The sequence below is a fragment of the Ceratotherium simum genome, chromosome X (assembly GCF_057802395.1).
Source record: "Ceratotherium simum simum isolate JZ-2026a chromosome X, ASM5780239v1, whole genome shotgun sequence".
In the NCBI taxonomy this organism is placed as follows: Eukaryota; Metazoa; Chordata; class Mammalia; order Perissodactyla; family Rhinocerotidae; genus Ceratotherium; species Ceratotherium simum.
Window position 1 is genome coordinate 113,652,165 of NC_141940.1, and position 15,058 is coordinate 113,667,222.

At 43.8% G+C, this 15,058-nt stretch overlaps 1 protein-coding gene across 3 annotated transcripts in view; it reads left to right on the top strand.

Annotated features, from left to right (window-relative positions):
- Positions 1 to 15,058, top strand: part of SH3KBP1 (SH3 domain containing kinase binding protein 1) — a 326,276-nt gene that overhangs the window by 224,706 nt on the left and 86,512 nt on the right. For all 3 annotated transcript variants that reach the window (XM_087427608.1, XM_087427607.1, XM_004435176.3), the window contains one exon: positions 10,904 to 10,998. In XM_087427608.1, coding sequence (XP_087283734.1) covers positions 10,904 to 10,998 — 95 coding nt within the window. The remainder of the gene's footprint in view (positions 1 to 10,903; positions 10,999 to 15,058) is intronic.

Here is a 15,058-nt window from a genome sequence, read left to right on the forward strand (position 1 = left end):
CATGCTCACTACCTTTAGGCACTAAAATCTTCAAGATTCTTGAAGAGTCCTGAAAATTTTTTTTCAAGAATTGAAAGTTAAACCATTTCTGAAAACATTTCTCTTGTTGGACAGTAGCCCGTCCTTCTTTCCATTCAACTGCTTCTGTAGTTATGGCTATTAACAAATTTATAAATGATCAAGGTTATTAGGAAAGTTGCTTGGACAGTGGGGAATAGACAGGAGAAAGAAAAGGGAAAGACACATCAAACCTCAAAGGTAATTGGAATGTGGTCCCTAGGACAGGCTGTCCTCGTGACATGTGACAACCAGTGGCCTTCACCAACCTGACTGGTGTTTGCAGAAGTAACAATCTGAGAAGAAGAGAATTTTTTTAATGGAGAAGAGTTTCAATAGAAGTGAAGTAGAAATTCCCTCTAGATTGTTTAACTCTGTCCAGAGTAAATAGGACCTTGGGTGACTTATGGGTTGCTTTTGGGGGAGGCTGAACAAGAGGGACCTGCATGTCACTTGTAAGGATGTGGCACAAAACAGATGGTCTGCAGGGCATGGTTAAGTGACTAATCCTCAGATCTCAAGAACTGGCCTTAGGGTAGGAACATGTCCTTGATGCTTTCTGGTCACTCTCTGCAATATCTGCAGACAGGAGGCTCAAGTCTTTTTGGAAGGATTAAGTGGGTGGGTGGGGGAGGTTAGCTGTGTTTTAGAGCGGTGCTGGCCAATAAGAATAATATGCTCATAAGATGTGAGCCACATAGGTGATTTTACATTTTCTAGTAGCCACATTTAAAAAAAGAAAAGAAACAGGTGAACTTAATTTAAATATATTTTATTTAACTCAATATTTCCAAATATTATTATTTCAACATGTAACCCATATAAAATTATTAAATGAGATATTTTCATATGAGCTTTCACAATCCGGTATGTATTTTACATGTATGGCACATTTCAACTTGGAGTAACCACATTTCAAGTGCTCAATAGCCACATGTACCGCGTGGCTACCATACTGGACAGCGTAGTTTAGAGTAATTCTGGGATCTAAGATGGGCTTCCTGGGCCTGGATGTTAACACAGTTCTGAATGCTCAGCTCCCTTAAGCATGTGGGAGGATCCTGGCTCTAACCCAAGGCTTGTTCAGTCCTACAAGTATCTATTAACTGTGTCCATCCACTTGGCTCTCTGGAAGCATCACAGTGGGGGGATGGGTTGTTAATGAAGAGTGGTTTTACAGAGGCTGGGTGGTATGTTTTGGCCGAGAGTCAGGAAGCACGGATTCTGGGACCAGCTCTGTTATTAGCTAGCTGTGTGACGTTGGGCAAGTAATTTTATTTCTCTGGTCTCGCTCTTCATTGTGTGTATTGTCTGTGAAGTCAGAGGGTTTTACTAGAGAGAACCCCTGAGGTTTCTCCCAGCATCTTCATCCTCTGATTCAATTCCAAAAACTTTACTATTGAGAGTGAAAGGTTTCTGCATTCAAAGAATTGAGCAGCCAGATGGGAGAGACAAAAGGAAGATATGAACAATTCAGTAGGAACGTGAGATGATGTCACTGGGCATAGGTGTAAATTTGCGTGTTAAGTGGGCAGTAGGTTAGGAAGGAGAATTATCACTGTCGGTGAAGGCTTGAGGGATGTTTATTGACAGACATTTTTCATGGACCCAGAGAAAGAATTTCTGCAGTTTAATCTCACCCCTCACATACTCTCTGACTTTCATTGTAAAGAGCAAATTCAGGGGTAATTTCGCCCATGATTTCCGTGAGGCACCCTAGTCCACTAAAAAGCCCCTTCTGTTTGGAACATTTTGCTGCTTCTGGATTTTGATGCAACATCAGATGGAAGGACACAGAGTGCTGACCAGCTACTAGAAATGACCCTGAACTTGAGAGTAGCACAGCCTCCTTCCTTCTGGTTGGAAGACAAACCTACGTCAAAAATTGCCCAGCAGTACAGAGGAGAGAAGCTCCTTCCTGCACCAGTGTCTCCTTAGCATGCTGAACTACAAACTCACATCAGGATTAAGAGTTATGATGAGTCAAAAAATATTCACATGAATTGGTATTTTTTGAGTGAAAGGGAAACTCAGCTGATCAGGATTTATTTGAACAACTAACATCATCTCCCCTCCCCCAATAAAGCTTTTATGATACTGAAATTCATTTAGAACGCATGCTGGGGAACAGATTGCCATAATTTTCGTAACAAGAGGAAAACTGTCTAAATATTCATCAAGGAAGTGCCCTGAGGTTCCTCCAGCTCACCACATCTGCGGTTTCCCCCTTTCTTACTACAAGTGATGCAGATTTGTGGCCTCGGTGGGCTAGAAAAATAGCTTGGAGAAATGACCGTTCAGCATCTTTCTGAACAAACAGTTCAGTCTTAGAGATTCAGAAGACCAGTTGAGCAGGTGGGTTAGGAAACAAATAATCCTTGACAGAATTTGCACAAAGGCAGATCAGACTTCTGAATAAATGATGACTGTGGGGCAAAGGCTAAACTCTCCCTGCCTCACCTCCCCTTGCTTCATCACTGGACACTCGTACCACTTTTGTGATCATTCATTTGACATGCTTCTTAGGAGTTGTCCCCTATGATGGTGACACATGGTACCTTGTGGCTATCATTGGTCCCTCAAGGTGGCGGCTGTCTCTCCTACTCAATATCCCAACCATACAGCCCAGAAAAGTGCTGTGGACTCAGTGGGCACATAAGAAATGGTGGTTGAGCAAATGGAGAATTATAAATGATTTACAATTTACCAGACTTTATATTGGACAGAGTCTTGTAAAAGCAGTGAGGTAGCCATGAGTCCCCTTTCTCAAGTTCACAGTCCCCAGGAGGAAAAGGACACATTTGTTCACATGAGACCCTCAAGCTTATTTTGGGTTTCTGAGGGGTTAGCAGTGGTTGCCAGTGTTCCGTGGGGCTTGACAGACCCTTTCTTCTTCTTAGCCCTGCTCTAGACCAGTCAGCACAAGAGAACCAGGACAAACCTGGCTTGTCTGACAAAATCAGGTTTCTTGCCTCTTTCCACTGAGGCGACTGCATGGCAGCATCGCACCAAACAAAAGAAAAAAGAGTGGTTACCAATTTGGAGGAAGGGGGGTATGTAGTGAAAATTAAACGAAGCAGTGTTTTGATAGGCTCAAAGCAAAGCAGGGCTGTGTGGATAGGGGTCAACAACAGGTCTGGACTGCGAGGTGGACCAGGTCCTGTTTCTCTGGGAACCACCAAGTTAAGACAGATGTGCAATGTTGTGTCCAGAGCCCCTTACGTGAGGCTCCACACTTGTGTGGGGCATCAAGGTTGCTTTTCTGTATCAACGTGACTTCGTTCTTTCAGCCAAGAGTGGAATGTTTTCCCTTTTTACTGATATGATATAAAAAAGCAAAGTTTTAGAGGATGAACTTTATCAGAGAGTAAGAAAGCAGTCGTCACTCAGAGAAGGGGGTCGTTAGGCCCCTTTCCAGCTGCAGCACGTGCTGGGGAGAAATCCTGTTTCCCCTTCACTTTGCAGCTGGCTGTGTCTGCGCTTGTTACTTAGCCTGATGAAGGGCTGGGCAGATTTTTACTTTCTCAGTCTGAGGTAATTTTTGCTTTCTCACCATGTATTTAAATGGGAGAAAAAAGGTTCAACACCCTTCTGTTGGTTTTTTCCCAGCCTTACCTGAGATGTCTTTTATCCTATTTTTCCAAGGATAGGTGTTTTTGCTCACTTATCTGCCCCAAAGCTCACTCATTCTTGGGCCTGGGAATTTGGGCACATTCAATTTGAAACCTCTTTCCTTCCCGTCACTTTAGTGTCTCCCACACCTGCTGTGTACTAACGCCCCAGGCTCAGTGTCTCAGGTCCCCTCCCCTCCCTAGGAGGCACCTTTCCTCAAGTGCCCTCAACACAGACCTTGCTGTCCGGATTCAGAGTGGGGATCTTCTTGTGGGGGTGCCCAGCCTACCTGTGCTGCTGAAGACCTGGATTTCAAGTACACTCCTCTTGGAGGAAAAAGTGAACTCCCTTAGTGTAATCCTGGTGGATTTCCTGTCTCCCAAAGAGTCAGAGCTTCTCATCATCTGAGCAGGAGAAACTGCCGTTGAGAGGAGCCATGATCTGCTTTGCACTAGAGAACAGAAAGGCTTTGCTTGTCAGATTTTTTTTTTAATTCTCTTTTTAAAGTGAGAGAATAAAAGGTGTCATAATTCATGGTTGTGAAATAATTTGAAAGTCAAATTCCAAGCATCCAAGACCACAGGTGCTGGTTGTGATTTGGGGTCATGGTCAGCTTTTTCATGAAGGAAGACATTGGACTGGAGTTGATACCATGGTGACGTACGCATTGTGTTGCGTTTCCCTCTCTGAATTTAAGTGTACACTAGGGTTTCTCCACCTTAGCACTATTAACATTTGGACTAGATCATTCTTTGTTGTGGGGTCGTCCTGCGTCCGTTGTAGGAAGTTTAGCAGCATCCCTGGCCTCCACCCGCTTGATGCCAATAACACTTACCATCTCCTCCCCCCTAGTTGTGACAACCACAAATGTCTCCAGGCATTGCCAATGTCCCCTAGGGAGCAAACTTGCCCCAGCTACAAACCACTGCTGTAGACTGTAGTAAGCTCCACGAGGACGCTGCTGCATCTCTGCTGCTGGGCGCACAGTGGACGCTCAGTTAACATTTATTGAACAAATGACGAGCCTAGTATTCATTCCAGCTCTCCCCACTCGCCCTGGATCCTCGGACTCTGACCCCGGACTGGACTTCCCATCTAAATCTGTCATACAGTATACCCAGCCCCGGCACCACCACCGCACTGGTCCACCCTCCAGGTCCCCATGGTTGTTTCACTCCTTTCTAGCCTTAAAACTTGGCTAATGCCCGTGGCTAGATGAGTTGCTCTCACAGTGTGGTCCCTGGACCAGCAGCAGCAGCATCCCCGGGGAACTTAGAGGTGCAAATCCCCAGTCTCTGCCCCAGCCCTAGGGAATCAGAAACCATGGGGGTTCTGTTTTTATAAATCCTCCACCTGGTGCTGATAGCCACTCAGGAGTAAGAACCACTGACCTAGACTAATGTTTCTTAAGCTTCCCTGCTGATGAAAATCACCAGGGTGCTTGTGGATTCCTGGTCCCACCTCAGACCTGTTGATTGGGATCCCCAGGGAAGGGGTCTGGGAAGGCATAGAAGTTAACAGAGCCCCACATTATTCTCATCATCAGGAGTGGTCAGCAACCCTCCCGCACTCCACTCTCCGCCCCGTACTCCTCTGATTAAAGTCCTAGAACACTGTACAGAGCCCAGTGCCATCTTATTCCCCTAAGAAGGGACCCTGAGTCTCTCCTTTGGGGAATGACTTCCTGGCTCGGATGCCTAGGGCCGAATGCTCTCATACTCTCTTCACTGCTGCCTTGTCAAGAGCTCTGTGTATACTCACCTCATTTTCTCTCCTTGATTATAAGCTCCTTGAGAACCAGCTACTAGTCTTATTTAACTTAGTCTACTTTATCCAGAACATAATAGAAGTCCACACCCTTATTACAATTCCAAAATACAAAAACCCAGAAAACTAAAAGGTTGTATCACTTGTTGGGTGATAAAACTTGTCCTGGACTAGCATGCATCTATGTATAGTCCTTATTTATCCCACTTGGGGTGATGAATCATCCATTTGCTGCAGAATTTTAATGTATTTGATGGTTGGGTGCAGCCCCAGACCCTAGCTGAGGATGTTATATATTATATGGTATGTGCCGTATGTTTCTAAAATCTGAAAAATTCCGTCCCTGGGGCTTCTGGATAAGGGATTATGAACCAGTAGCGTCTCAGATAATATTTGTCAGTTTAATGAAAGAATTTCAGATTTTGAGGTTGGTGAAAGTAGACACCACTGAGCTTGATACTTTTGTTCTGGTATCCCAAAGGAAAAGAGTTCTAGGCGTGACCTGGTACTTTCCACCCCTGCTGAAAGTTCTGGAAGGCTTCCTACCAGACTCTGTGACACATGGAGTTTTGATCTTCGTGTCCTAAAATTGAGCCCAGAGAATCGTCCTGGATTTAATGTTATTTCGTTGGTGTATGTGTGTATATGTTCTGCTTTCTATGTTTATTCTGCTTTTATTTTTTTAAAGCTGAGGGCATTTTTTAAGTTGGTTTGTTTGTTTTTTATATGAATAGATTATAAAACAAGCTGAAGGGAGTCATAGGATGTGGGCATGTGAGTTCAATTCCTTAAACAGTCTGTTTTTAATCTCATGTAAATTTCTACAAGTTTACAGATTGAAATAATGTGTTTTTTGGGGGGGGGGGCGATGTGAATCATGACTAGACTTCTTGGTGGTTTTAATAGAGCAAATTTCTTAAAATTGGAACACCAATCATTCATTAGTACAGGGGATCTTCATCTGGAACTAGGTAAGGGTTTCCAGTTCCTTGAACCTCCTGAGATTGTACACACATTTTCTCTGTACCTTTGAATGTGTTTATGTTTTTTTGTTCCTATTTCTGGAAAAAGCAATTCATTGCTTTTATCAGATACTTAAAGGACTCTAAGACAAAAAAGCTTAAGAACTGACAGGATTTCAGTCTTATGTTAATTCATTAGTGTTTTTTTTAATCTTTCTAAAGAAAAAATAGAAACAACATCATCTCAATCACTGGATAAATTATGTGTTTATTTCTTTATATGCATGTGTGTATGCCTTCCTATTTGATCTTAGACTAATTAAATCCATCTAATTGATGAATAGATGGAAAATGCCTGCCTCCAAAAACTAATTTCATTCCCTTCCTCTCCATCTCTGTCTGCTACTCATTTAAAATTTATTATCTTCCCACGTCCAAAAAGAATTTGGAATCGTATTCTTCTTTCAAGACCTATCAAATGCCTCCTCTTTTGTGAACTCTCTCCTGAATGTAATCTTGCCTTTCTCTGAAACACCACAACAATACTCCATCAGAGTGAGTTTATGCTCATTTGTGGGTTTGTTTTTTCTTCTTTCATTCTTTTCTCTCGCCTTTCTCCAGGCATTAGGTTGTCACTTCCATGCGGGGGTCAGAGGGGGTGGTTGGACTGACTTGTATATCACAGCCCTAAGTACTGACAACAGCTTTTTCATGGTGGTGACTCAATAAATGTTTGAATTAAAGTAGAGAAGATCTTCATTCCATATACTATAAAATTATAATCATAGTCTCAGGATTAATACTTTTTTTGCATATACATTTATTTTTGAGTATCTTAAAACCTTTGGTAGATCCAAACCAGCATAATAGAAAATATAATATTGGAAAAATAAAAATATCTTCCAATACTGCTGAATTAGAGCCCAAATGCCTCAGAAGTAAAAACAAATTCTTATTTTCAAATATATTGTAATAACTTGAAATTTGAGGCTAATGGTTGCCATATTTGTTCGGGAGTGTTCTGAGCTATAGTGCCTGTGACTAGGGCCATGAAATATCAGAGCTGGCAGGAACTGGGGTCTAGCCCAGTGTGCTTCTTGGAGCCTCCAGAGTTTCATTGAAAGGTTTTTGGGGACCTGGGTAGGAGCCTCACTCTCTAACCAGAGCAGCTCTGTTTTTAGTTGTTTTACATTGGAGTCTTGGAATAAGTTTACATTTACTAAAAGTGTTCTGCTGAAGTTAACCAAACTCTCCTCTCACCCCTCCTTGGCCGGCCTCCTATTTTACCCCTGTGGACACTGAGGTCCAGAGCTACAGCACGATTGCCTCTGGTCATGTGCTCAGGCCAGCCAAGCTGGGACTGAACCCAGTCTTGACTGTGCTGACTCCTGGCTCAGAATCCAATCCTCCTACTTTGCTGTCCCTCAAATTTTCCTCCACTTTATAGATGTCGCGAGGGGATCAAGAAACATTGAGTGGGAGCTGTGTCAGGTTCTGGAGATGCAAAGAGGGGTGAGACATGATGCAGGAGCCTGCTTTATGGAGAGTGGTAGTTGCAGTAGCCACTGGCACCAGTATCTCCTCCTTTTTGTCTAAAATTGGTACTTTCTAGATAATTCTGTGTCTAGTGCCTCACACGTAAAACAGCATGGCTACATGGTGGAAGTGTTCTAAAACTGGGTTATGGTGATGGTCACACAACTGAATAAACTTATTAAAACTTTTCAAACTATACAATTAAAATGGGTGAATTTTATGGTATATAAATTATATCACTAAAGCTGTTTAAAACAAAGGCAGAGGGACACCTGTCCTCCTTAGCTTATAGGGAAACTGTGGGCATAAAACAAAATGGCCCCGTGAAGCGTTTTAAAGGCATGCTAGTACTTTCTTATAAATGCTTTCTCACTAGGTTGGTTACAAGTCAATTCCATAGTCATTTATTGAGTCCCTACTATGGGCCAGGTCCTAATGTAGCAAGGGAAGAGTTAGGGGGAAAGGGAATGACAAAGATGCATAGACAGAGGCTTTTTGGGGGGAGGCAGATTATAGTTAAGTGTTTCAGAGGAGGTAACTGGAAGTGTCTTCTTTCTTCTACTGAGTACCTTCCTGTCAGGGTACCTTCTGCTTTGAATGATAAATACCTACCTGACCACAAAGTAGTGGTAAGCAATAGAGTTTTATTAAGTCGGGTGACAAGAGATCCAGAGACAAGACGCCTGAAGTTGGTTAATTCGACAGACATCTCAACAGTGTCAGGGGTCAGGTTACCTCCTCTATGATTTTCTTGGCTTTCCTCTCATGGTTGAAATATGACTGCAATACCACCAAACATTGTACTGTCTTCCAAGAAAGAAACAATGTCAAAAGCAGAGAGACAGGGGCAACTATTTTCCTGGCATCTCTTTTTTTTTTTTTTATCAGGGAACAAAATCTAACAGCCTCCCGCCCCCAGCAAATTTCCTCTCACATCCCATTGGCTGGAAGTAGATTATATGCTCACTCCTAAACCAATCACTGACAAAGGGGAGTGTGATTAATATTATTTGCCTAGACACGTTTCACTCATCCCTAGGGCTGTGGGAGAGTTCCCCATTCCTGAATATAACGCCTGAATGCATTAGAATTCTGTGAACCAGGAAGGGAATGGGGAATGGCTGCTGGGAAGTTAACTAACAGCATCTACCACAGTTAACCTTTTTGAACAGAAAGCAATAGAAACATGACTTTTTCCTTTTCTTTGCTGGCCGCGGATGTCTTGTCTTCTTTGTAAAACATCTCCATGATTTCAATCCAAAGAATTATTGTTAAAGCCGGGATTCTCCAGGGCAGTCCTTCAATAATACTGTATTTGTTTCAGTGTTGTAAGTTTTGAGGTTGGGTAGTCACGTTTCACTAGCACAGTCAATAGGAAAATTGGTAAGGAGCTGTCATTATCCAATTTAAAGATGTTTAACTTTTTCCCTCTCTGTAGAACATTTGGCAGATTCAGGATTTGGGGGGTTTGCTATTACTAATTAAAGAGAGATGGAACGTTGGTAACTCTGTGGGCCAAGGACTATTTAGGCAGGTTGGTATTAATGGCATTTGGAACTAGTGCCCCTCAGCACTGGTTAATGAGCACAGGGCATCAGGGACCCAGAATATCTGAGACGGAAGATTTCTAGCACTAGGATAGGGAATGTAACTGATACCTTCCAGCCATGGGACAGAAAACAGAAACATCTGCACAGAGACAAAGTGAGTCCCTCTAGTTCCCTCTCCCCCTTCCTCTCCCCTCCCCTCCCCTGCTCTGTCATATCTCAACCCTAGACCATAGTGTGTCTGTATTATAGATTTTTTAAATTGCTTTTATTTTATATATCACTCTCTTTGATGTGACGTTAACCATAATAAAAGAAAGCACACTTCAGTAATGTAAATTGTACCAGGACAATATAATTGATACTTATGTAGATTGCCCTAGGTTACGATCTGTCTGCAGAAACTGGCCTAAACATTGGGCAATACCTAAGGACATTCAATGCCATTAAGATTGTTGGCTTTGGTGCAGAATAATAAATGCCTGTCCCAGTAGATACTAATTCCCTTGAATTTTTCTTTCCACCTTCTGTCCTGAGTCATCGAACCCCAGTTTTCCAGCTCTTAATTTCTGAAATACCTTACAAATGCTTTCACTGTCTTCTAAACTGGTGCTTTTGTGTAAATGGAGAAGATTTAACATCAGATAGACTTTCAAAAGCATATAATTCAGGACATATGTGAACTAATTTTGAGTGGCCTTAGTGTTTTTCCCTCTTTGCTGAGGGCTGGCGCATGTCCTTGCTGATGAACAGCCCCATCTATGAGTAGGCAGGTTCCCACGGAGAGGCCATGGGACATACTCGAACAAGTTCACCCCCTCCCACGTGTGTGTGTAAAGAACATTTGGTCAGCATTTGTTGGCTGTTTGTGGTTGACATGTGTTCACATACAAATACGTCGACATCTCTATCTTAAGATGTACCATAATGGAGTCTTTTTCATTGTTTTGAGTACCATGTCAGCTTTGTAACATACACAAATGTCCTGTTTCTGATTTAGTGTTATGTGGAAGAAGGCAGTGAGAGCAAAATTTAAGCATTTTGCTCTTTGTAGATTATGTCTGTTTTGGCATGCGCCCGAAGGGTATATAAAATAGTATATAAAGAGTATATAAAATATACACGTCTATTTTCCTGAGACCAAGGAAACCTTTTTGCTTTTATGCTTGAGAGAAGCAAGGCAATGGCATTTCATGACGTCATATGATTTGTGAGGGGAAAAAATGAAGAGAATAAATATGCATGAGCCCCAAATGAGCAATCTGAGGTAGTTTTCTGAGGGTGACCCTTCCTTTATGCAGTAGTTATATCCTATCTGTTAAGTGTGTTTTCCCTGAAGTTAATGTGATAGAGAACACCTTCTCCTGGGCCATCTCATTAGATAAAGCATTTTAAAGGTTGTATTTTCTTTTCTTCTTACAGCCAAGGATTACTGCAAAGTAATATTTCCATATGAGGCACAGAATGATGATGAATTGACAATCAAAGAAGGAGATATAGTCACTCTCATCAATAAGGTAAACAAAGTTCTCTCCTGCCTTCTAAACTGTGAACCGCTTTGGGGTGTTGACTGGATGCTGTGAGCTTTTCTTTTAGCCCTTGAAACGCTTGATTGTCATGGTCCTGAACTCCTGAGGAAGAATCTTGCATCTTTCTTTTTGATCAGGCTAAGCCCAATGAATGAACTTGAAAATCAAATAGATTCTGTTTGCCTTGGAGCCAGCTGCAGATTTCATGGCCGTGCAGGAAAAGTCTGTCCCAGAAGGGCTAACCTGGAAGGCGGCCTGCTTGGCTGGAGAGCCCGCCCTCCACAGCAGCCCTGTGTTTCAGCCCTGCAAAGCTCTGTGTCATGAGGTATTCAAGGAAGGGCTTTAAAAAGGCAGGTCATGCCTCACAGGCAGAAAACACTTAAAGGGGCCGGCCCCATGGCTTAGCGGTTAAGTGCACACGCTCTGCTACCGGCGGCCCGGGTTCGGATCCTGGGCGCGCACCTACGCACCGCTTCTCCAGCCATGCTGAGGCCGCGTCCCACATACAGCAACTAGAAGGATGTGCAACTATGACACACAACTATCTACTGGGGCTTTGGGGAAAAAAAAAAAAGAGGGAGGATTGGCAATAGACATTAGCTCAGAGCCGGTTTTCCTTTGCCCGGGTTCGGATCCTGGGCGCGCACCTACGCACCGCTTCTCCAGCCATGCTGAGGCCGCGTCCCACATACAGCAACTAGAAGGATGTGCAACTATGACACACAACTATCTACTGGGGCTTTGGGGAAAAAAAAAAAGAGGGAGGATTGGCAATAGACATTAGCTCAGAGCCGGTCTTCCTCAGCACAAAGGAAGATTAGCACGGATGTTAGCTCAGGACTGATCTTCCTCACAAAAAAAAAAGAAAACACTTAAAGAATGTTTGCTGTTCAGATCAAAGACAGGTAGCACACCTGAGAGAATTTTGCCTGTCTTGTCTGGGCTAAGAAGGTTGGACGATTTCATTATCATTACAGGCAGAGCCCTGTAAACATACAGAGAGCTATAAAATCTGTGTGAAGTGAGCAGCTTAACAGAGCCTGGACCATGTACTGTTTATGCTTTCATGCAATGGTGCTCACCAAGTAGGTGGTTGAGAGATATATCATTTAAGCGATTCCTAGAATATGTGGCCTTTTCTCTGAAGTGCAGGATTTTTATGATGGTCGAATACAATGGAAAGCTGAACAGTCTTTAAGAAGGGTGAGGTGGTTTATTCTTGTATCCGAGTGAGTGGCAGGGAACGCGGAATTCCTTTGCACAAGCATGACTAGGGGATCATCCTGGCTGCCTGTCCCTGTGCAGCTTGGGAAAGCATTGGCAAGGTGGAGGGTGCAGGGAAAGGGGAGAGAGAACAGGGGGTTAGGGTGGGAGGTAGGCCCTGGGTCCCACTGCCTCTGGCCATTACTGAGAGGGAGGGGACCGCAGTGTTGCCTGCCTCCCATCCTGAGCCCCCAAGTTTGTCCATAACGTGGTGGGTAGGATTTACCTTTATAGTCAAGGACGTTTACCTTTAGGAAATGGCTCTGGAGGTTGTGCATTTTCAGAGATGCCAGGGAACTAATGACCCCAGAGGTTAAGTGGCTTGACAAAGGACAAATTATTTTAGGGCGAGAGCTGGCCCTCATACCTACTCTGTACAAAAGTGGTGGGCTAGACAATGCTAAGGACGCCTTTCTGGAATAGCAAACTGTTCCCTGCTTTCTGATCGCCCAAAAAGAGCTCGTCCATCTTTTGACCTGTAAACTATTCTCCTGTAAACTTACTGCAGTGTATCTCTGTAGGTGTTGGACGTGGCAGGAGGAAATCAGAGGAGGGGAAATGCTGCCCTTCCTGTTCCTTCCTGCTGAGGAGGCAGAGAGGTTCCTCTCTTTCTTTACCACCCTTCTCCCCGTCCTTCAGAGGTGCCTCCTTCAGGCTGCTGCTCTGCACGGTGCATTTCCTGGTTTGAATCAGACCCTTAACCAAACACACGGAATAAGGAAGTCGTTAGATGGGTGTGAAGCATAACACAGATACTTTGAAAATTAGCACAGACATTTGGCTTTAGTCCTGCAGGGCAGGGGTAGAGCACTTTCCCCTGTGATGATAAAGCAATCAGAGAATTGAATAACTGCCATTCTTTGCAATGAGGGGACTCACTTTCCTCTTTTTGTTTTTGTTTGGAGGGGGCAGCCTCTGTTTAATTGAAAAACAGATATGTCAGTAATATTTCATAAGGTTTTGGGAAAAGAAAAAACCACCATGGATGGTCTCTTATCTGAATACATGTATTTCTACCTTAACATATTATATTCCAGTCCTTTGTCATTTGATTACATATGATGAGAACACATTCGTCTTGATTGTTTCGTTCCTACCTCCCAGTCTGAGATCCAGTCTGGTAAAAAGAATCGGATTTTTCTCAAGAGCTTAGTCAGAAAGGGACTCTCTCCCGGTCCCATCCGTATAGTGGGGAGGGAGGGACAGGCGGATGTGACAGGCTGCTTTCAAGACTGTCCTGAGAGTTGCACCTGAGTTCCCTGGGTTCATAGCTTAATGTATTTAGAAGCAGTTTGGAAACTGTGAAGCAGCTTACAGATATTACTATTATATTTGCAAAATGTGCACTTGGCCTCTTGACCTGGCTTACATGCTAATCCTGCTCCTCAGGCCTAGGGTGCCTCCCTTGCTCTTGCCGTGCCCCCATCCCCGAGCCCAGCAGCAGCAGAGCCTAGGCATTCTGCCTTCCTGTGTCCCTGTCACTTCCTATCCATGGTGGAGCCAGGCCCAGGCTGGTCTGCACCTCCCCGGCCCAGATGAGCAGAGAGCCAGGCCTCCTCCCTCCTCCTTTCTCCAGCACCTTCCACAGCACCTGTTCTGGAGAGCCCTAGGGTGGTCAAGGGTGGAGAGTTGCTTCATCCCTCGCACCATGGCCCCTTCTTTTTATCATCCCATAACAGCACTTTGCCCCTGTCAGCCCTCTAATCCGACAAAAGTCTTTAGTAACTTTCCTTCCTTTACTGTAAAATCTGGCTAGATTATCCTGGCATGCACATGCCCCGGTGGTCTGGCCACAGTCTGGTTTTCTGGCCTTGCTCCACATCACTGTTCTACACGAACTCTCTGGGGGTGTCCCCATCCTGCTCGTGCGTCCTCCCTAACTTGACCCAGACCATGTTCCTGCTGCCCGGGAGGCCCTCTGCCTATCCACCTAGCTGGTTTTTTGCTAGCTAATAATACAGCCGGTCTTAACTCGTGCTGCAGCATGTGCTTGCGCCCATTTAGAGCTCGTTGCTTAAAAAAAGTCCCTTAGGCTCTATAATTTTGTTTTTATTATTATTTTATATGATCTGTGAAATCAGGTCTCTTGATATCCTGTATTTCTGCAGATTTTGACTTTTATTCTCATAAAACATCTGCCAGCTTTGACCCAGCATTCCAGTTTGTTGGAAGCAGCACGTTAAAATGACAAGTGCCACATAGGCTACCAGCTCAGAGAAACCAGGGTTTGAATCCCAGCTCCACCATTCCTGGCTGTGTGTCTTTAGGCATGTCACTTAACCCCTCTGAGCCTTAGTTTCCTCAGCCATAAAGCCGACCTCATAGGGCTGCTGTGAGGATTTACGAAGATGCTATGTATAAAGTACCTCTCACAGGGAGGGGTCCACTAGTGGTACCTGTAATCCTAGGAACTGTCACTTCAACTTTGGCTGCTCTTTTTCTGACCTCAGAAATGGGAATGTAAGGAGTCTTGTGACTGGGCCCAGTTTGCTGCTGGGGCTGGAATGCCATGATATGAAGTAGGTAACAATGGTGGAAAATCTACCTAAAATAGGTAAGAATTCACAGTGGGTGAGATTTCAGCAAGAATTTGGAGAGAAAATATTCCATAAATATTTGGCCTGCTGAAAATGGGGAAAATGGAGTCTGAGTCTGGGGCTTGCTGCCCTTGTAGGAAATGCTTATCTCTCGCTCTGAGTTAAGGGATCACCCAGAAGTTCATGTAGATCACTGTGTCTTATAGATACTATCAAGTGAATATTTTCATCATGATTTGTTTAGTATG